This window comes from Genypterus blacodes, unplaced genomic scaffold (assembly GCF_046128005.1).
Source record: "Genypterus blacodes isolate CSIRO-AG114 ecotype Tasmania unplaced genomic scaffold, CSIRO-AGI_Gbla_v1 ptg000353l_1, whole genome shotgun sequence".
Taxonomy (NCBI): Eukaryota; Metazoa; Chordata; class Actinopteri; order Ophidiiformes; family Ophidiidae; genus Genypterus; species Genypterus blacodes.
The window spans coordinates 45,001-67,500 of record NW_027467137.1 but is presented as its reverse complement, the minus strand read 5'-3'; the positions used below and the strand labels follow the sequence as shown (position 1 = coordinate 67,500).

The 22,500-nt window shown below is 49.1% G+C and overlaps 2 protein-coding genes and 1 long non-coding RNA gene across 3 annotated transcripts in view; 1 reads left to right on the top strand and 2 right to left on the bottom strand.

The window, feature by feature from the left end:
• astn1 (astrotactin 1) overlaps nucleotides 1-4,864 on the top strand; it is a 15,533-nt gene extending 10,669 nt beyond the window's left edge. The window contains exon 7 of the mRNA XM_076138233.1: nucleotides 2,626-4,864. Coding sequence (XP_075994348.1) covers nucleotides 2,626-2,863 — 238 coding nt within the window. The 3' untranslated portion in view covers nucleotides 2,864-4,864. The remainder of the gene's footprint in view (nucleotides 1-2,625) is intronic.
• A 598-nt stretch (nucleotides 4,865-5,462) lies between these two features.
• Nucleotides 5,463-22,500, bottom strand: part of pappa2 (pappalysin 2) — a 39,657-nt gene continuing 22,619 nt past the window's right edge. Inside the window, exons 16-27 of the mRNA XM_076138229.1 lie at nucleotides 21,655-21,790; nucleotides 20,917-21,091; nucleotides 20,203-20,268; nucleotides 20,029-20,125; nucleotides 19,641-19,818; nucleotides 19,118-19,331; nucleotides 17,094-17,262; nucleotides 16,748-16,880; nucleotides 16,543-16,652; nucleotides 13,949-14,020; nucleotides 9,199-9,297; nucleotides 5,463-6,658 (exon numbers count right to left, since the gene is read on the bottom strand). Coding sequence (XP_075994344.1) covers nucleotides 6,443-6,658; nucleotides 9,199-9,297; nucleotides 13,949-14,020; nucleotides 16,543-16,652; nucleotides 16,748-16,880; nucleotides 17,094-17,262; nucleotides 19,118-19,331; nucleotides 19,641-19,818; nucleotides 20,029-20,125; nucleotides 20,203-20,268; nucleotides 20,917-21,091; nucleotides 21,655-21,790 — 1,665 coding nt within the window. The 3' untranslated portion in view covers nucleotides 5,463-6,442. The remainder of the gene's footprint in view (nucleotides 6,659-9,198; nucleotides 9,298-13,948; nucleotides 14,021-16,542; nucleotides 16,653-16,747; nucleotides 16,881-17,093; nucleotides 17,263-19,117; nucleotides 19,332-19,640; nucleotides 19,819-20,028; nucleotides 20,126-20,202; nucleotides 20,269-20,916; nucleotides 21,092-21,654; nucleotides 21,791-22,500) is intronic.
• Nucleotides 18,432-18,810, bottom strand: LOC142988925 (uncharacterized). Its single transcript, XR_012960635.1, has 2 exons — nucleotides 18,546-18,810; nucleotides 18,432-18,487 (listed from the first exon to the last, which is right to left on the bottom strand). It is a non-coding gene; the product is annotated as an uncharacterized LOC142988925 (long non-coding RNA).

Sequence of the window (22,500 nt, the reverse complement as noted above, 5' to 3'; positions counted from 1 at the left end):
GCACATTATCATCTGTGTTTACTGAAGATGGGGCTGATAGATGTTTGGATGTTTTTGTGGTCACAAACAGTCTGGACTCAGTCTTAGGCTCCTCCTCCCTCTCCACAGATTCCATGTCACAAATGAGGAACATGTAGAGTTGATTTCCACGGGGTTGTAAAAGCCCAGATAAGATGAAATATGAACTTTGTGTTTAGAGTCTTTATCTCCCTGTGGCAGCCTCAGACTCTCACTCTGACCCGCTGAGCGCTTGGCAGCACCAGAGGACGTTTTAGTAGCAACATCGCGTGACGTTCTTCAACTAAAAGCATAAACTCGCCCGCCCGTCTGTCCAGAGCCTGACGCGTTCCCTCCCCAGGCCAGGGCTTGTCATCGCCGGGGGAGCGCCAGTGGCTTCCAGCGTGCCGCCGGGGTGTTGACTTAGAAAGGGAAGACGTGTTGGCCGAGCCTCCGTCCTCGCCGGCTCGGCCGCTCGCTGTCCTTGGTTGGACTCTGTGGCCTTTGACGAACTGAGAGAAGGTTTGATTCTTTTACTTCCCCTCTGTTTTGATATGACAGTCTGTCTAATCAGAGGCTCGCTCGCCACGATACGTTGTGTTATGTTTGGACGTCATGTGAAGAAATCATAATCACAGCAGACTGTTTACTTTGCTGAGGACTTTTATAGTCCAGGATAAAAATACAGGCAATGCTTTTCCACTTTTCTGTAACGCTGAAAAAGAAAGAGAAACTCGTCAGTTTACCTCCTCCAACAAAGAGCAACCCATCAGCCTGACTTCCTGACCTCCTGACCTCCTGACCCTGTAGTCCTCTCATAGTCACCTGAAGGACCTCTCTCTCTATCGGTGTAGGAGATCTGAGTGTAGATCAATACAGTGATTGTTCTGGATGAAGATCCATCCAAACTCTTTGTCCTTTACTGAATCAGCTCCATCTCCATCTTGGAATCTAATGGTAATGAGTGTTCTGGTCCTCAGTCTCTGCCACCATCTAGTGGCAACCAGGTGTAAACACAGGAGGAGCCGTCTGAATGGTCGTCTATGTAACATAATGTTAAAAAATACAATCACTTTCATTCCTCTTCAAAGTTCTTTGGCCCACAACCTCTACACGCAACTTCCTCTTATTATCTTGTTTAGACAAACACAAACACACACACACACACACACACACACACACACACACACCCTGTTGTGTGTGCAGACAGGACGCTCGTGTCTGAGCGGCCATGTTGTCATTCATATCATTTTTCTGCTCATGGTGGTCAGATTCTAACCGAAGAGCTCAGATGGGGTTTGGAGTTTCTGGTTGTGGTCGGTGAGAGAGACAGAGAGAGAGAGAGAGACAGAGAGAGAGAGAGAGAGAGACAGAGAGAGAGAGAGAGAGCGACTCTCCTCCCTCAGGGTTTTATCACAGAAACGAGGAAAATGTCACACATTTCCATGAGGAGGCGAGGAGTCACCTGGAGCTCTGTGTCTTCTGTGTTTTTATAAATGTGGATTTAAATGTGAACACTGGTGAACAACTCCAGGTCTGCAGCCTAGTGCCTTGGTCATGGGCAATGGCAGAGGCATGAACATAACACACGTGTTTTTGATGGTAGAGGAGCCTGGAGGACACACACACACACACAGACACACACACACACAGGGAGAAGGTCCAAACCCCGGGGCTTCCTGTTGTGACACAACAATTCTAACTGCTGCGCCGCCACAGTCGGCCCAGATCCTCATTATGCGTTCCATTATTGTGTTGGTTCGTTCTGTGTGATGTGTGCTTTCACGTGGACCGTGCGGCCCGGTTGCCGTCGCTTGTCATCACTTCATCGCTTCGTGCCGGCCGGCAGTCTTGCGGTTTGGCAGCGCGGTGGCGTTCCTCCGTGAAGTGTTGGTTTGGCTGGAGGAGGAGGAGAGAGTGTGTGGAATGACTGCGCTCTCCTCCGCGGGGTTTCACTCCCACATCAGTCTTAATGCTTATTTATTGCACTTAATGTCCCCATGAGCCATATTTACAAACTCCCAGCTTCATGTTCCTGATAAAGATGATATTTCAGCTGGCCTGGTTTGGACCACAGAGCGTCTGAACCTTTGTGTCTTTGCCGTCGTGCCTCTCTGGTGTTGGAAGCATTGGTTGGTCTGTTTGGGCTCCGCAGGATCGGGTCTTACTTCCTTACTTCCTTCATTCATTTTCCAGCTCTTTCCAGCCCAAACCTTCTCCGGCGCCTGTATGCTTTGGGCCGGAGCAGGAATGTGTCAGGCAGAGCGCTCGTTCAGACCCGAAGCGCTCTGCCACGCTCTGGATTCAGGCGCTGTCGTCAAATGATGCAATTTGAAAACAACAACAGAGCCACAGAGTGATTTATGCTCTGCAGACAGCATGAAGTATCTGAGATGTCTATCAGCACCCAGACTCCACATGTTCACTATTCCTACAGTCAAGTGTGTTTAGGGAGCAGAAGAAGAACGCTCTGGCTCTGTCAGAGGCCAGGTTGTGCTTCTCATTAAAGCCATTCTCAGAGGTTTAGCTAACTTGATGTTTTCAAGTCTGCACTCTATCACTGCTGTGCTTTGTTTGTACGTAGCATCGTTTCTGAGGAGATTTGTTTCCCTGTGGTTGCTCTGACAGGAAGGCCGGCCTCATCCTCTCCCAGTTGGAGGAGCTCTCTCCCTGGTGTAAGGGCCTCCTGCAGGAGCCCAAGATCGGCCTGCGCAGGATGTCCCTCAAGTTCCTGTCCTGTCGCTACACCGACACCAAGACGTTTGGGCTGAACTGGGCTGACATGGGCCAGGACGTCCACAAGGCCTGCGACGAGCAGATGCTCACTGTCGTGTACAACGACTATGGAGAACCCAAGGAGCTGTAGACTTCCATCATTTCTTACATTACAGCTTTTAGGATCTTTTTAGAATTGTGTTCAGGAGCGAGGACCACGCCTCCACTCACACACCTTCATCCCTTCATCTACCTCCTCACCATACTCATCCCTTCATCCTCTCACCTCTACCTTCATCCCTTCATCTACCTCCTCACCATACTCATCCCTTCACCATCTCATCTCTACCTTCATCCCTTCATCTACCTCCTCACCATACTCATCCCTTCATCATCTCACCTCTACCTTCATCCCTTCATCTACCTCCTCACCATACCTATCCCTTCATCATCTCACCTCTACCTTCATCCCTTCATCTACCTCCTCACCATACCTATCCCTTCATCATCTCACCTCTACCTTCATCCCTTCATCTACCTCCTCACCATACCCATCCCTTCATCATCTCACCTCTACCTTCATCCCTTCATCTACCTCCTCACCATACCCATCCCTTCATCATCTCACGTCTAGTTTCATCCCTTCATCTACCTCCTCACCATACTCATCCCTTCATCATCTCACCCTTACCTTCTGAACCTAACTCCAGCTCCATGATGGCTCCTCCCCCTGCCCACCCATTGATCTCCTCTGATGACTTCATTATCCAACCTAACGTAGGTGTCATTAACCCTTCCATCCCCAGGTGTTGTGTCCTGATCTTGTCAGATTTTCCAGATTTTCCTGAGCTCAGATTTGTTCTCTCCCGTCTCACTAATTAGTTTTTTTTTTACAGTGCAGCTTCAAAGGTGCCAAATAAAGCAAAGCCAGTGTTTTCAGAAAGGTCCCCTGTTTTCAGCAGAAGGTTTTTGGCAGCACGTAAACGTGACTGATCTTTAATGAGAACATGAAGATGAAGCCATGTGGGCACCCTGTAAGTAGAATCATAATAATGTTTGGTGATATAACCTGCTGAATGTAGTATCTTTAGTCATGCGTGTGTAACTGATCACACAGGGGTCAAAGTGCACTTCTTCACTTTGTCTCAGTGATTGATCAGCTCAGATCCATTTCTCACTTTAAACAATTGTTGCTGTTAAAGTGACATTTTCTGTAGATATGATCAAACTAACAGTCTTAAAGTTACTTTCACTGCTTCTTTATATGTTTATGGATTAACCCTTTGGGGCCTATCGGCTCAAACATGTTAGTCTGTATCTAAGCTTCTGTCTTCATGTAGAGGAGCTTTGGAGGCTCTAACACGTGTTCATGGATCCATAAGGTCCATTAGAGACCTACACACCTGAGGAGAAGCAGAACATCTACACACATACACACACACACACACACACACTGACAGACATGTTGTTTGATGCCCATTTACAGAATGAGCTCAGTATCACGTCAGTAGACCTCAAAGGGTTAATCATCCTGCAATAATATGAACCTTATGAACTGATTTTGTAGCTGTTGTTTACTGTGAGAATACTTTGTTTTCATTCCTGTGCAGTGGCGATGTTAGAGATTGATGTCAAAGAATGCAAATGTAATTAGCTGTTGGTTTCTAATGAGACTCATGTGAAGACACCCAGGAGCGCTTGTAGATTTTTGTATAGGCAGCAAAGTATTTGATGAAGCCTCCCAGTAGAGCCCAGTAGAGCCCAGTAGAGGCCAGTAGAGCCCAGTAGAGCCCAGTCCAGTCACCTGCTCTGTATATACGTGTTCTCCAGCCTCGGTGTGCTTTGATAGATACTCTGTTGTACTGTAAGATCTCATGTGTAGGTGCGTCTTGGTGACTTCACTCAGACTGAAGCTTCAGCTTCAGTGTCAGACTGAAGCTTCAGTGTCAGTAGATCAAATGAGTTCCTGTTTATTTGACCATAAAGTGATGTCATCTTGTATAAATCCTACTAATTGAGTGAAAGAATCAGGAGCAGTTAAAGGAGGAATGATCCTCCTCGAGCTTTCAGGTCAACATGAATGTCTGCATGAAGTTCTGCTGTACGTCTGTGCTGCTCGTGGCTAACAAGTCAACTTTTTAACTTTGATCTTTGCTACTTCAACAATAATAAAGAACACATGAGGAAAAGTGGCTGTGTTCTTATCAACTCGTCAGCCTCCTGAAGCCCGGAGCCTCAGTCAGGCCAGGTCCTCTTCGATTGCTTTAGCACATTTGGGTTACACGTCCAACCTTCTTTGGAGATCCAGCTGCTCTGCTTTAATGGATCCCAGGAAACTCACAGAATCCATCTTTGATCATCTGACCGCACTGCTGAAGGCTAAAGGCGTTCTGTCAGACCTCTCAGCGTTAATATTCCTCAAACAGTGCCAGATAGCAGCACATTGGACCGCTTAGCGCTTAGCAAAAGGCTGTGCAACATATTTGTCCCAATCTTTTGTGGAGAAAGTTTGTGTTCCAGTTGTAAATCACACAAGAAGTTGGATGTCACACAAACAAGAGAGCAGAATCTCTTGATTATCTGCAGGTATACGTCTCACTCACACCTCTAACCCTGAACACCTGGGGGTTAAAGCTCCGCCCCCTACCTCTCTTTGGTTCATGGACCTTAGTGAGCCGGTTGGACTCATCTGAATGTTCATGATGACGTCAGAATGGAGCAGAAGCGTGTGCAGTGAAGTTTCTGTATGTTTTATTAGGCATCATGTTACAGTATATAGACATGTACAGTACTGAAGGAGCAGGGAACTGAGCCTGACTATCATTCCAAGTCTGAATCTGCTTCCAGCCTGCATGGAAGCAAAATGAATGACTTCAGGTTTGAGCTTCAGCATGAAATGAATGTTTATTGACCCAAACATGAGTAAGGATTATTCACTTTTCAAAGATTCTGCTGACAAAGCGGTTTGATTGATAATCAATAATCATCAGGCGCTGCAGCTTCCAGCCTGAAGGTCAAACCGAGAGGCTGTTTATGACCAGCTGGGATTGGCTGGCCACCTATCAATCAGGTGGAGATTGAAGCCAATCATGTGCCGTTTCCAACGTGTCAGTGTTGCTGCCCTGGAGGCCGACACACACACACACAGAGCAAAGCAACAAAGCTCAGCTCCTGTGAAATAGAGGATGATCTACAATCTTTAAAGTGGTAGAAAGTGTTTGCTGGTCACAGTGGCAGGAGGACATGTGAGGACATGTGAGGACATGTGAGGACATGTGAGGACGGGTGAGGACATGTGAGGACGGGTGAGGACATGTAGGGACATGTGAGGACATGTGAGGACATGTGGGGACATGTGAGGACATGTGAGGACAGGTGAGGAGGATCTAAGCTCACTTGAGGAGGATGAAGGTTGTAGTTTGTACAGATGAAGGTACAGAGCTTACAGCCGCTCCACTAAAGCTCTTGATTGATTTGCTGACTGCATGTTTAGGGTTAATTGACTGACTTGATTTTATTGTATTGACTTCATTTTCCCCTTTTAGATCCTCTGAATTGTTACAAACAGGATGTTTATGTATAAACTGTTGGATGTGGTCTGTTTGGACTCTGGATCATGTTTTCACTCATAATGAATGAATGTATCATCTCACACTCTTATTGTTTGTTTGCTGTAAATCTGTTCAGTATCGTCTGTCTGAGCAACATCAGCGTCCTTCATCCACTCAGCCTAATGCATTACTACTACTCCTCCTCCTCCTGCTGCTCCTGCTCCTCCTGCTCCTCCTGCTGCTGCTGCTGCTCCTGCTCCTCCTGCTGCTGCTGCTCCTCCTGCTCCTCCTGCTCCTCGCCCTCCCAGGTGTTTGGCTCTGCTCTTATTCTCCTCTGCGTCCGGGTCTCGACAGGAACACTCGTCCTGGTTGCAGTCGGCCCCAAACTGAATGACCTGTGAGCGAACAAGCAGCACACTGAGTGAAGGAGGAAGAGGCGGAGCTAACACTTTCACCTGCTCACCTGAAAGTCAGATTCATGTGAAATGTGTTGAAAAAGGTGTAAATGTCCCCTCAGTCTGTAGTGAAGTGGAGGTGAAACCAAACCCATACGTTTGTGTGCTGTGCTTTTGTTTTGTCTTTCAACTTCCTTCCTCTCCTTTGCAGACATTGACGGTTGCTAGGAGACATTATCTTGTGATTCCATTTTCAGTGACTGGTATGATCATCGTCACCGTGAAGACAAATGGAAGAAAACCATAGCGTAACCATAGCGATGTTGACCCGAGCTGCGTACTTCTTGTTCTACTGAGCCGGCTGGTTCCTTTAGGAGTGGGTTGAGATGTTTAATGTGATGTGCTGGTGTGACTCAAGCTCTGTGTGTGTGTGTGTGTGTGTGTGTGGCTCAGGAAGCAGAGCGGCTCAGGAAGCAGAGCGGCACAGAGCAGACGCTTCAAAGGGAGCGGCAGCAGCGTCCTCCAGAGGCTCCTAAAGAGCATGATGTCAAACGCTTCAGCCCGGCCTTCAGACGGACAGAAACCTTGAGGGTCTTCAGGGGAAAGGAGGGAGGGAGGGAGGAACGCTCGCCGTGGAGGTGAACGGATGAACACATGTTAAGAATCAACAACAAGAGGCTGCCAGCGCTCGTCTAGGAAGAGAGCCATCACCACAGGTTGCAAAATAAACTCTGGTGCCCCGTGAAGCCGTCTGCTAGAAATGTAAACATTCACTCCTGGAGGGAAGGAGCAAGGGAGAGAGAGAGGGAGGAGAGAGACAGACAGAGAGAGAAAGAGAGAGACAGACAGACAGAGAGAGAGGGACAGACAGACAGACTGAGGGAGAGAGAGACACAGAGAGAGAGAGACACAGAGAGGGAGAGAGAGATGAACAAGATGAACACCCCAGTGATATTCCCTCATGTTCCGGGTCTTTCTGACTCCATGTTAACGGTCTGAGGTCCATTTTTACAGAATGAGAGCAGATTTCCCGTCCTTCACCTTCAGACTCACACCAGCAGAGCAAACTTACCCAGCATGCACCTCTTTAATCACTCAGTTGGTCAGGATGTCACTTTGAGTTTAGTTCACTTCCTCAGACTCACTGCCCCCCCCCCCCCCCCCCCCCCCTCCGTTTACAGAGCCGTGGGTGACGCTCTGGCAGCTCGTCTATTATGACGGCTGCTGCAGCCTCGGCTCTGCTCGCTCTGCTCGCTCGCTCGGTGTTGAGGCTGCTGGTGAATCATGGCGTGCTGCGGGGGGGGGGGGACTACAGACTACGGGGACGTTGTCATGGTAGCACAGAACGATCAGGGGCTTGAGCCCATGGAAACCCTCAAATATGGCAAAGAAGAAAAAAGGGGCGTGGCCTGAGGTGTGTTTGTGTCATCATGAGGTCATGTGGTGACCTGACAGCGTGGGCTAGGGTCAGTGTGACGGACAGGTCTGTATGCTGATGAGCTCAGCTTAAACTCTTTGTTTTAGTGTGGCCACTCCCCTGGTGACCACGCCCCCTGGTGGCCACGCCCCCTGGTGGAGTGGATTCCCTTCTCACCGGCACTATGAAGCTGTTTCCATCTGGACCCTCAGACGTCTCCACTCTGACCTCATGTTGTGTGTTTGGTTTTGTTGTTGTTGTCATCAGTGAAGCCACATGTCTGTGATGTTCAGGTCTTCATCAGATACATGTGGAGCTCCTGCTACCACCAGCAGTGAACTAATGGCACCAATGTGAGGTGATAATGTGTACAGCAGCATGTGTGTGTGTGTGGGGGGGGGGGGGGGGGGGGGCTGTTTATTTACTATTTGAGTGGAAAGCCTGGAGGGCAGAAGCCTCCTGTGTTGTTGTAAGCAGAGAGTAAATGGGCTGAGCGGTTTACAGCAGAGAGGGAAAGTAGCAGCGGCGTGTGTTTGTTTGCTCCGCTCACGTCTCTGCATAGCAGCACACACACATCCTGCCAACAAGACGGATTTGCACTTCTGTAAACAGGATGGATCTGGCTTTGATTCCAGCTTCAGCTCCTAAGCTCCATCTTGATTGCAAGATGTGAGCCTGCAGCGAGCCAAAAGACGCTCTGCCACCTTCTACACGCTGGGAGTTTACATACCTACAATCATACTACATACACACACATCACGTCTGGACTCTCTGTGTGTGTGTGTGTGTGTGTGTGTGTGTGTGTCAGTGTGTAGATGTTCTTCTTCTCCTCTCAGGTCTGTAGGTCTCTGATGGACCCTGATGGATCCATGATCAGGTGTTAGAGCCTCTAAAGCTCCTCTACATGGAGACAGAAGCTTAGATACAGACTCATATATTGACCTCTGACCTTTGAACCTGAACCCTCTGTGTGTTGTCATGGATCTCCATCCCCATAGTAACTTCTGTGTGTGAAGTAGCTGAAGTAACAACATGGCAACAACACTCACAGAGACTCAGCAGGAGAAGAAGAGCAGAGCCTGTGTGGCTGACAGAGGTCACTAAGGGTCAAAGGTCTCCCTACCTTTCTGGTGGACAGTGTGGACGGGCAGCAGTCTCCTCCGTCATACTGGCAGTAGGCTCGGTTGTTGATGGTGTCACACCAGCCGTCGCCTCCAAATGGCTGCACGACAAAAACAGGAAGCAGCGTTAACTGTTATCAACATGACCTCAATCTGTGTGTGTGTGTGTGTGCGTGTGTGTGTGAGAGCTAACACACACTTTCACCAGAGGAGTTGTGTGCTGTTGAAGCGCACACACACTTTTCTCCTGAGGATCAATCCCCTGATCAATCAGAGTGATTGGTTGTGAATGTGTGGTCTCTGTGTTTGGAGTGAGCCTCAGTTCAGACCCTGAGCAGGTGGAGCTTCAGGGTCCTGGAGGAGTCCGGATGGATCCACACCAGCTTATTGATTATTATTATGAATCCTTACATGGGACAACTGAAGCTGAGTTTGACTGAAGCTGACAAAACTGTGTAAATATGAAAACACATGAAGTCATCCTCAGCTACACTGGACATCTTGTTTGGTTTGCTTGTTAGGAACACAGATGATTTAAGCTTCAGGTCATTGATATGAAGGGCAGCCAATAAGCTGCTTCACTGAGGAAACATCAGGACCAAGCAGCGCAGCAGAGAGAAACAAGGCTCAGCTCATATTGATTCTGAGCTTCCATGCTTCTCTGACTGATCACTTCAGAGCGAAACCATCACTTTGGTCCTCTGATGTCATTCAGCAGGAGATGTTCCTCTCTGCTAGAGCTTCATGTGTTCTTCTAAAGGCCACAGGCAGATGGTCGCTCTGTATCGTTGCCTCAGCCAGATGGTCGCTCTGTATTGTTGCCTCAGCCTCAGCCAGATGGTCGCTCTGTATTGTTGCCTCAGCCTCAGTCAGATGGTCGCTCTGTGTTGTTGCCTCAGCCTCAGCCAGATGGTCGCTCTGTGTTGTTGCCTCAGCCTCAGCCAGATGGTCGCTCTGTATTGTTGCCTCAGCCTCAGTCAGATGGTCGCTCTGTATTGTTGCCTCAACCTCAGTCAGATGGTCGCTCTGTGTTGTTGCCTCAGCCTCAGTCAGATGGTCGCTCTGTATTATTGCCTCAGCATCAGTCCGATGGTCGCTCTGTATTGTTGCCTCAGCCTCAGCCAGATGGTCGCTCTGTATTGTTGCCTCAGCCTCAGTCAGATGGTCGCTCTGTGTTGTTGCCTCAGCCTCAGCCAGATGGTCACTCTGTGTTGTTGCCTCAGCCTCAGTCAGATGGTCGCTCTGTATTGTTGCCTCAGCCTCAGTCAGATGGTCGCTCTGTGTTGTTGCCTCAGCCTCAGTCAGATGGTCGCTCTGTGTTGTTGCCTCAGCCTCAGTCAGATGGTCGCTCTGTGTTGTTGCCTCAGCCTCAGTCAGATGGTCGCTCTGTGTTGTTGCCTCAGCCTCAGTCAGATGGTCGCTCTGTATTGTTGCCTCAGCCTCAGTCAGATGGTCGCTCTGTGTTGTTGCCTCAGCCTCAGTCAGATGGTCGCTCTGTATTGTTGCCTCAGCCTCAGTCAGATGGTCGCTCTGTGTTGTTGCCTCAGCCTCAGTCAGATGGTCGCTCTGTGTTGTTGCCTCAGCCTCAGTCAGATGGTCGCTCACATCTCCTCTACCTGGTCATGATAGCTCCTCCACATGTCTGCAGCTCTCTCTCTGGCCGGTGGGAGGATCTGAAACTCTGGAGTGGCACGCAGACTTGAGAGGTTACATAAAATCTCCAAAGCATCATGATGAAAGTATTTTTTAATGTTTTCAAGTAAACCTTGAGGGCTTCCCTGACGTGCCAACAAAATGAAAATAAGAGCCGCGTGCCAAAGATACTTTTGGCTCTCTGCTGTGAGCCGATGGAGTCGATTCAAAGGCTCGGGGGTTCGACCGAAACTCCGCTCTGGGGGAGAGAGCAGCTGCTGGGAAGATTTCTGCAGCTCTCTCTCTCTTCAAACATCTCCCTACTTGACGAATCCCCTTCCCTTTCCCAACCAAACTGCCATGGCATGAATAAATCTATTTAATCGCTCTGTTTCCCAGTAAATACTTTACCAGTAATTGCTACAGATGCAAGTGTGTTAATCTTTGTAAATCTTTACTATTACATGTCTGAGGGAGTTATGAAGAATTCAGACGAGGTCAGTCTGATGCTGAGCCTCACTCAATCATATTCTACAACCTCACAGTATGGAGCTACACTACACACAAGCAACAGCACCGTGCCACAACTGCAGAAGAAGAGACAGGGGACAGAGAGAAGAAGAGTGGAGCCGTCTGAGGGTCCACAAGTGAGGAAGAGGAGCACAGGGAGCTGTGCAGCAGAGGATCTGCTGGAGAACAGAAGAGGAGATGGAGAGGACATGTGGGGCCCACTGCCTATAGTTACTATGGTAACTCTAGTTCCTGTTATCATCAGCTGAGCTCAGGTTGAGCTGAGTCCTGTTTGTCTGAATGCAGTCAGTAGAACATGATGAGGCTCAGTTCTCTCCTCCTGAAGCGTTCCATCTCCTGTTCAGCTGCAGGGACCACCTTTCCCTTGTAGTGGCGCTGTTAAATACGGGGAAGCGTGAGGCCACCTGTGTTTGGTGTTTGGTGCCGTAACTCGCTGACATGAACTCAGAACCTCCCGGTGCCAGCTGTCATCTTCATCTGCCAAACTCTTCATCACAGCATTACAAACCCCAGATACTGAGCCTATTGTCCGGCGCTCTGTTTCTTTGTACGTCTTCCCATCAGTCTTTTGGTATCAGATGTTTCATGGGCGTCTCCCCTCCTTCACCCTTCTGTGAATGTGACCTTTGCCCTTTTCTCTTCCTCCACGTGTGACTGATGTGTTTCTCCTTTATGGAGCTGCGTGTCAAACAGCAGCGCTCGGTGGTGGACGGGCGGTATTACATACTGTGAGGCTCGCTTGCTGCGCTAACGTGCACACTGAGGTCACATGTTTGTCTGCACTGCAATTAAGTTGAAGTCTTGCTCAGTGAAGTGAAGTGTGACTGAAGCAGGACAGAATGAGAGCAGCGCTGTGTTCGCTGCCCCCTAGTGCTGCGTTGTTGTCATCTAACACATGGATGGTTGATGACTCATGATGTTGATGGCAGAGTAAAGTACAAACATGAAGCTTTAGATTACACAAGCACAAGCAAATCTCTTTGTGGATTCTAGCAAGAATTTCTATTTCTCCTCAGAAACTCTGAAATATATCTGTAAGATAAACAGGCGTCTGTTTGTGAGGCTATACAGCACTAAACTATACAGGCCACCTTTGACCTTTGACCCAACAGCAACATGGGCTTGATCATAGCGTGGCTCTGTCTGCCTGCACCTCCAGGTACGAGGCGGTGAGGGGTCGCTGGCCTGAGGGGGCGCTGCCCTGAGGGGGCGCTGCTCTGAGGGGGCGCTGCCCTGAGGGGGCGCAGCTCTGAGGGGGCGCTGCCCTGAGGGGGCGCAGCTCTGAGGGGGCGCTGCCCTGAGGGGGCGCTGCTCTGAGGGGGCACTGCTGTGAGGGGCGCTGCCCTGAGGGGGCGCAGCTCTGAGGGGGCGCTGCCCTGAGGGGGCGCTGCTCTGAGGGGGCGCTGCTCTGAGGGGGCACTGCTGTGAGGGGCGCTGCCCTGAGGGGGCGCAGCTCTGAGGGGGCGCTGCCCTGAGGGGGCGCTGCTCTGAGGGGGCGCTGCTGTGAGGGGCGCTGCCCTGAGGGGGCGCAGCTCTGAGGGGGCGCTGCTCTGATGCCTGGCCTGAAGGGACATCTGTACCATCTGATCAACTAAATTGGAGAAGGAAAGGATGGAAAGAGGGCGAGCGAGCGAGCGAGTGAGTGAGCAGTGGCATCTGGAGGAGATCTGGCTCTCAGCACAGGCAGCACATGTGCTCGGGGGATAATTTACAGTGTTGTCATGGAGCAGCGGGTCATAAGCAACCGTCTTGCCTAGCAACATTCACGGGAAGGTGGAAGAGGAAAATGTGGAGCTGGCAGGTCCACTGAATATTTTAATACCATCAGACATCAACCGTTTATGTGTTCCATCGCTACTTCCAGCTGTTTCTGGACGCAGAGGATCAATGCCAAATAAAAACCATCAGCGTTTATCATCTCACATGAGGACGAGATGGACAGGACGAGATGGACAGGACGAGATGGACAGGACGAGATGGACAGGACGAGATGGACAGGAGGAGATGGACAGGAGGAGATGGACAGGAGGAGATGGAGAGTGTGCTTAGGCCTCCAGCCTCCATCTTGGTTCACCATCCATGGTTTGCAGCAGGTTTAGGAGTTTTGTTTCACCAAACGAATGTAAATCTGTGTGGTGATGAATATGATGTGCTTTCATCAGAGGATCCATTAGGCCTGGAAGCTTTAACAGCGTCTGGAATGTTCTCTGGATAGATTTGAAAAGGATTCCTGCCGGCTTTGAGACGTGCGGGTATCAATGTTTGTCTGATATTTATCATCATGAAACCTGAGGCGGGATGAGGAGGGCTTGAGCTTTAATGTGATTGGAGAAGCTGAGGGAGGCTGTAAATGAGATGAAGTATGAGCTGTCTGAAGGCCCAGCTGAGATCCTGCTGACCTCCAGGCTCTGAGTGTGGAGAGACGTTACGTAAGAGCTCAACTACACTGGAAGTCCTGCTGAGGAACCGAAGGCTGAGCTCATGTCTTTGTTCTTTCTTTGATCTCCATCAGTCACACCAAACACATCAGGCGTGTTAAAGACCTGGCAGGGATTCAAACCTGCAACCTCTTCACAAACACACTCTTACCTCACAGGCCTGAATGCAGTGGACGTGTTGTGGGTCGGGGTACCAGCTCATCGCCCCGGTGCAGACGATGCTCTGGGAAACAACGCAGAGACAAACGTTCAGCCACGCAGCAACAGGAACAGGAAGTGGATCAAAGCAACGGCACAAAAGCTTTTAGTCTGAGATTTTCTGTGGGATTGAGGTTTAAAACAGGAAAAGTTTAGGAGAACGTGATGGAAAACACAGGCTGTGCAAATATGAAATATGAATTCATTATTGATCATCAGATCAACCAAAGGTTGCCGGCTTCAGACTTCCTGGAGTTGTAGGAGATCAATGTGGCAGATTTAAGGAGGTTATTAAATGTTGAAGCTTTAGAGTGGAAGTTAGAGCCTTTAGTGGACAGAACAGTGTGGTGGTCTGAACCGGTCCAGGCTGGCTAGCAGACAGCTGATTGGCTGACAGGTCTGGCTGAGGGCAGCAGCTCCTCCCCTGTGGTCTCTGTGTTGGAGATAACACAATGCCTCCAAATCTGAGATATGGCCTCACTCACCACACCTCCATCCAACTATTTGACCTTGGCAGCGCCCGACAGATTGGCGGGCTGACTGACTGACTGACCACCCAAAAGTGAGGCCAAACAACGTGAAGGTGAAGGAGCGAAGACTCAGATCTGATGTTGGGTAACAAGACCCACCTCTTAAACCAAACAAGACAGAAGTGTGTGTGTGTGTGTGTGTGTATTTCTTGAAAGGCTTGACGTCGACTGGAAACTGGACTCTTGCTATCTATGATTTCCTGCAGTGTAAAGCGATAACAGACAAGCTCACGTACACCAGATGGATTTCGCCGGCGCAGAGGGCAAGATAACCTTTATGCTTCTCAGAAACACACACTAACACACTAACACACACCAGTGAGCCAGTGCGTCTGTCACAGGTGTGATGGTGAAGGTGTGTACATGTCAGGATAAACACTAAGAGAGGAGCGGTCAGGAGTTTGGACACACTCAGCTGGGCTTCAGCACGATGACGCAACAAGTACATCAACAACAACAACAACTACTGTTCAATTACTGGGATTGGATAAACAGATTATCCTAACGCAAGAATATGTTAGTTTAGAGTGTGTGTGTGTGTGTATTTCAGTGTGTGTGTGTGCGTGTGTTTCAGAGTGTGTTTGTGTTTCAGTGTGTGTTTCACAGTGTGTGTGTGTGTGTCAGAGTGTGTGTGTGTGTGTCAGCGTGTGTGTTTCACAGTGTGTGTGTGTGTCAGAGTGTGTGTTTCACAGTGTGTGTGTGTGTGTCAGAGTGTGTGTTTCACAGTGTGTGTGTGTGTGTCAGAGTGTGTGTTTCAGAGTGTGTGTGTGTGTGTGTGTCAGAGTGTGTGTGTGTGTGTCAGAGTGTGTGTTTCACAGTGTGTGCGTGTGTGTGTCAGAGTGTGTGTGTCAGAGTGTGTGTGTGTGTGTCAGAGTGTGTGATTTGGGAACAATGGGTCTTTGTTTCAGGGATGTGGGCCGTCAGACTTATGGGCCTTTGGAGCTGGGGAGCTCCGGTGACGGTGCTGATGTTTATGTCTGTGTGTGTGTGTGTGTGTGTGTGTGTTAGTGAGGTCAGACTGGTGTCACACACATTCAGCTGAACAGCTGATGGATATGAGCGATGAGGGACAAACAGCTGAGCAGCACAAAGTCTCGTCTCTGTGAATGAACTTATCATTAAAAGGCTCACACTGACGCTCAGACCACCAGATGTTTGGATCCATTATTCATTCTGACGGACGGTTTTGTTTATCAGAGGATCGACTTTCAGGGACGCTGCGGCGGTCGCGTGGCAGCGAGCGAGCAAAACATCAGTTTCACAAGAGCTGGCAGGAGCTTCAACATGGAAGCACAGCGGCAGCTGAAGTGAGCTCAGTTACACAGCAGCACCGTGCAGACACACACACACACACACACACACACACATCACCTGAGGGAGGATCCACTCACCTGCACTTTGCTGTGTTAGGGAAACATCAAATCTTTAGATATTACATTTTATACAGACTTGAGGTGATTAAGTAAATCATCAATCTGTAACATTAACAGACTTATTGCCGTGGTTACGTGGGACATGAGGTCCTGGTTGGGGGTGACAGATGTTTCCAGAAACATGAGGTGTTTGGTTTGTGTTGAACTGAAGCAGAGAAGAAGTCACAGCTCTACGCAAAACAACAGATGAAGAAGAGCAAGACGCCTTAGTTCAGATGTCAAGAAGTGGAGCCAATCAGAAGAGGGAGGAGCCTTAAAGAGACAGTACCTGATATGGCCTGTTTTCACTCAGTGTGCACAATGCGCCTGCAGACAGTGAGAATTATTACTCATTACTGCAAGTGATCCGTGAGGTTAAAATGATGCAGTAACGCCATAGTATCTCTGCTCAGAAGTCACGTTCTGTTTAAATAGAGGGGACTGGCTTCAAAGCATTACCGACATCCCAAAATGAAAAACTGTGTGTCTGCGTGTGTGTGTGTGTGTGTACGTATGTGAACACGGCTCAGTGAGAACAATAACCCTAATGTGGTGTCTGCATGAGCTGGAGCGACCTACTACCTCCTGCAGCACTCTGAGCTCACCTGGACTGTGGCGGGCAGCATCCAGTGCTGGACAGAATCTACCGCAGTGCCGTTGGGCAGAACCACCGGAGAACGCAGATCCATGATGCATTTAGGGAAGCAGATGGCACCTGCAAGAAGAAGAAGAAAGGTTTGTATCTGTTGGGTTCATGCGCCCCGAGCTGACCCAGCATTCAAAGAGAGGAGACCGGAGAAGAGGACACACCCACGGCCACGCCCCCCTCACAGCTGTACTCCACCATGTTCACATCAGGAGGGGCGGAGCAGGAGCCCTGCAGCCTGGAGCACATGGTGAAGTCTGCTGTCCATCCACCTTCCTTTGTGCAGCGAATAACGCTCTGTGAGGACACACACACACACACACACACACACACACACACACACACACGCACAGACGCAAACACACGCACACATGCACACACACACACACAGTGTTTGAAGTATAGTAGTGTGTGTGTGTGTGTGTGTGTGTGTGTGTGTGTGCGTGCGTGCGCGTGTGCGCATGTGTGCGCGTGCGTGTGTGTGTGTGTGTGCATGTGCAGGCGCCTCACCGTCTCTGTGGGCTCGGGGCACAGCAGGGTGCACAGCGAGCCGTACTGCCGGCCGCTGCTGCAGGTAAACATGCCCTGGAACACGTCAGGCAGAGCCGGACAGGAAATGGGCTCACAGCCACTTTCCTCCCACTCGCCTTCTTCACGGCATTCCACCTTCAGATACTTCCTGTATGATGACATGTGAGGACATCAGATGACCACAGTGGAATGTTTACATGTGTGTGAGGCCCCACCATGTGCTGAACATACACACGTTAGCAGAGAGCAGTTTAGCGTTTAAATGCTACAACATGTGCTGTAACATACAGAGTAAGTGGGACTCGGGTCAAAGGTCACAGCATTAAGTGGATTTCATAGCTGCTGCAGTTCAGCCTCACATGTTGGACTAATAAAGCATTAGGCCTTATTAAAATGTGTTCACGTAAATAGATTTAAGAAAGCGTAACTCGTAAAGATACCGGCCGTAAACGACTCCACTCCTTAAATATCCTCTCACCTCATTGGCTGGAAATTTAATAAGTGACAAACACAGAAGCGCCTGCTTGTTCCGGCGCAGCTACATTCACAAAGACACAAATACTGTGTGTGTGTGTGTGTGTGTGTGTGTGTGTGTGTGTGTAGAGTAAGAGTAAATGTAAGGTTTGGCCACAGGCTGCTTCTCGTCCCGCGTCTCATTAGCAACATGCGAGCTGTTGGGTGAACCAGCTCGGTTGCCAAGCGGCGGCGTAACGATGAGGCCCGTGCAGCGGCAGAACACATTTTATTGCTGCTGCTCTGAAACCAAATATAAGTTTTGAGATAATGGAGCTAAATGAGCTCTTTAAAATCCACCCATCGCTGCTTAAAGCTGCGGGCGGTGCAGCTTACACGCTACATTAACCTGCGAACACGGGAACACGCTGCATAAATCCTGAATCACACGTCCTAATGTGATTATTAAGTGGTGCAGACTTGGAATCTTGTAAAATAAGGGAAAAGCAGGAATTTCCTCCATTACGCATGGAAGCGTGTGTGATAAAACACGGAATTCACTTTGGTCCTTTGTCTGCCCTGACGTGGGCGTGTTAGCAGCTCACGGGCTCACGGCACACACACACCTGTGTTTCATTACAGTGACAGCTACATTATCTGTAGCTCAAACCCTACAGCCAAGAAATAAACTATACAAAACTACAATTCAATCTAAATGATGAAATTATCGCTCTCAGCACAGTTAAAATTTTTTAACGCAATTAACGCGGTTTTGTTTACTTCCGGTGGTGGCTGACCCATAACCTTTGGTCACTTGCGCGGGCAACCATCTTTTCTTATTAAAAGAGAGTCATTGGCAGAAAGATGGCGAACGACGGACTTTTAGGGGGAAAGTTTCTGTATAAAAAGTTGTCCGACGGCTCTTTGGATAAAACAAAAGCAATTTGCACAGTGTGCAAAGCCGAATTCAACTACCACAGAAGTACCACCTCTTTGGCGTATCACCTGAGAGCAAAACACCCCGCTGCAAGTTCCTCCACAGGACCTCGCCAGGCTACTCTACAGGAGTGTGGCACTCGTGGGCGAATGACGAAACCCGTGAGTGAAAGGTTAACCAATTCTTTGGTTACTTGGATTGTTAAAAACTGCCGCCCAGTTAGCACAGTAGAGGATGATGGACTGAGAGAAGTACTTCGTGTTGCATCGGGAGATACCTCTTATAATTTACCCTCGAGAGGAACCATCGTGTCATGATTTTACATTAAAATTTATTCATTATAAGCTTCAGTCTTAAGTAGAAAAATGCAATTAATTTCTTGATAGATTAATCGCGATTAATCGCGATTAATTACAGAAAATTGTGCGATTAATTAGTTAATTTTTTTTAATCGATTGACAGCCCTAGTTTTTAACAATAAGTATTGTGTTGCATTTTGTGGATGAAAAGAATCAAACTGCGGTGGAAATGAAACACTGTGTGAAATATAAACACAGGAGGACCAAGAACAGAGCCCAGAGGAACGCCACCCCAAACATCCTACATGACTCACTTGGGCGTCTTCTTCTTGAGGCTTCCTGTCACGTAATAACCTGGCTCACATTTGTACCGGCACACCGAGCCGACGTCGTGCCCCAGGGCAAGGCAGTCTGCCGTCAGCAGCTTGGCATTGGGAATGTTTGGAACCTCGGGACACTCGATCTTACAGTACGCCTCCGGGAAAGACCAGAGACCGTCGTCCAAACACACCAACCTATCACTGTCACCTGGAGGACAGGAGACGAGGAGAGGAGACGAGGAGAGGTCTCAGTGTGTCCTCTCACTCAAAGCTGTAACTCTTAGTAGAATGAAAATAATTGAATGCCCCAATTGACCAATCAGAATTGAGCATTACAGAGAACAGCAAGAAGCAGCAATGCCATTGGCTGATGGACCTACGTCTACTTCCTGCCCCATGTGAGGTCAACAAGTCCGGTCAAATTCAAACTATTATAACTAATTAATACTTGAAGTTATTAAAAGAACAAACCCTGAATCTACACAGAAGAACTGCAGTGGGTTAAAGAGAGACGCACCCTGGAGGATGGCAGGAGAGCCGCAGGTGAAGGAGCACTGTTTACCAAAGGTCGTCCCCCACGGGCAGCTGAAGATGGCGTGATAGACGTGAGACTGATCAGGAAGACCGCAGTCCACAGGCTGACAGCTGACCACACGGTCCCACGAGCCGTGGAAACACTCCAAGTCTGTCTGTCTCTGAGAGAGAGAGACAGACAGAGAGAGACAGACAGAAACAAAGAGAGGGAGCGAGACAGAGAGATGAATAGAGAGAGAGAGAGAGGGAAAGAGTTTGATGTTGAGTGAATAAATCTTAAACTTGGATCAAACTTGGCAGGTCAGTTGGGGTCAGATGGGGTCAGGACCTTTGTTATTGATTTGTTGTCACACGAGCCCTGTGTGCTGTACCTGGTAAGGTGGACCGCCCCGGCCCCGGAGCACGGCCACACTGAACCCTTGCTGACACAGGACAGAACAATGCAGGACGTCTCCTCCTCCTGAGCACCTGCAGAGACCAACACACATCCACATGCTTCTCTCCTTGACTCTGAGAGCTGAGCTTGTCAGCTGATTGGTTCTTACCTGACAGAGGCGTGTTCTAGCTGAGGGGGCAAACAACTGTCTATCTGACATGGCTGCCGCAAACAGCTACAGCAGGTGAGGGAAGGGTGGGAGAAGGAAGAGGGCAGATTAGAGGGAGGGAGAGACAGAGAGAGACAGAGAGAGACAGAGAGAGAGAGAGAGAGAGAGAGAGAGAGTAATAAGTGATCCTGAACAGATCAATGCCTCTTTGAGGACATCACATCTCAGAATGTTTACACCAACCTGGAAAATGGATGAAAATGGAAGAAAATGAGATTTGGTGTTGAGCTGCCAGTAGCGCTGCTCAACACTGTGAAATGCTGCCCCCTTGTGGCAGTGCTGTTTTATTTTATGATCAGTTTCGGTGAACATGTTTGGTTTCTCATCGCAGCCTGAGACGCACAGATACTTTACATCTGATTCATTGTGCGGGAAGTGTGTGTGTGTGTGTGTGTGTGTGTGTCTTTGTAATCTCTAGGTGATTGATCATATAAACAGGCGCAGTGTTAACAGGAACATGTGTCTCCAGTTTTCTCGCCTCAAGCACAATCACTGCCTGAAGTGGGCGTGGCCCTGAGGCGTACACTGCCTGAAGTGGGCGTGGCCCTGAGGCGTACACCTCATCTGCCCGGTGAGGCAGATGAGGTGAAGTGCGGCCTGAGCATGCGTGTGGTGAGTAGGTAGCTGTGGGAAAGCCCACCCTCTGATGCGCACCCGGTCAGGGCGAAGGTGCTGAAGTGGCAGGAGGTCCTCAGGGCCACGCCTCCCACAGCCACCAAGGGGGAGGAGAAGAGGAGGACCACAGAGGACGTGAGGAAGAAGGGTCGAGAGAGGTCGTGGGTCACGTTCACTATCAATGGATTGCGATGGCATGAGAGGTCGTGTGTACCTTCAGAGAGGGAGAGAGAACAAAGTCTGCACTGGAGGAGGTATGGTAGTGAGTCCATCACAATTAGATTAGAAAGAAATGCTATTGAAACAGATTTAGCTAAGTTAGTAATTGGTGGTTCTGTTGTATTTACTGGTTGGACAGTTTCCTCCCAGGAGCCTCTCATTTCATGCCTTTGCAAATGTGAGGCGAGTGTTGGTTAGAAACATTGAAACATTGAAACATTGAAACATTGAGTTGTGGCCTTTAGTTCCTGAGAGCTGCCCCATCTCTGACACTGGCTCCATGTTTGGGTTTATCCCTGGATGAGGCAGCGGTTTCTCCTTGTGGTGTTTAACGGCGCCCCCTGCTGTACAGGAGTGTGCCGTGTGGAAACGTGTTCACATGACGTCACTTAACTTCAAACACTCTTTACAAACCAGACAGACTGGGAATGGAAACCCAGCCAGACCCCAAGCCACAGTGAAATAAGACCTAGTCCTGTCTTGTGACCTGATTTGTGACTTGATGTTGTCACCTAACTTCAGCGCCCCCCTGTGGTGATGTGAGGCGTCACTCAGCACCTAAAGAGTGTTTCTTCCCCGAGGTGTCTGTCAGGAGGATGGTGGCGGTTCTCCTGCACTGCTCCAATGACCAGGAGCCGTCTGAGGCCAGGTACACGATCACAGAGGCCGCCACGCCCGGATGGACAAACCCCACCTGCAGGAACATCAGGACACCTCAGTCACCACAGAACCATCAACGCCTCTCCGTCACCATAGTGATGGCTGAAGGACAAGCAAAGGTTCTTCAGAGAAACAAAATATGACTGATGGAAGAGGCTTTACTTCCAGAGTGCTGCTCTTAAAGGAGACAATACACACACACACACACATACACACACACACACACACATAGTCAAAGGAAGGAGAGTGTCATGATGAAGGCTTCTCAGACGCTGAAGGACTCGTTTGGAGAAGGAGGTCAGAAGAAGAGCTGAGGAAGAGGAGACCACTGAACCAAGAGGTGGAAGTGAAGAGCGAGAAAGAGGAAATGAATGAGAGTGTGAGGAAGGAAAGTAGCCTAAACCACACACACACACACTCTCTCCCTCTCTCTCTTTCTCTCTCTCTCTCCCCCCCTCTCTCTCTCTCTCTCTCTCTCTCTCTCTCTGTCTCTTTCTCTCCGTCTGTCTGTCTCAAACTCAGCACTCATCATTCCTCCTTCTTATCTGAGAGCTCATAATAAAGCTTCATAAAGTGAGTGATCTCCTTATTATTGATCCTTCAGATGTCTGATTCACCTCAGGTAAGAAGGGAATGATGAATGATTGATCTTATTGACCTGTGAAGTTAAATACACAAAGACCAAGCAGAGTGTGAGTCACCATCCACAGATCATCAATACCCAGAATTCACAGCGGCTGCATG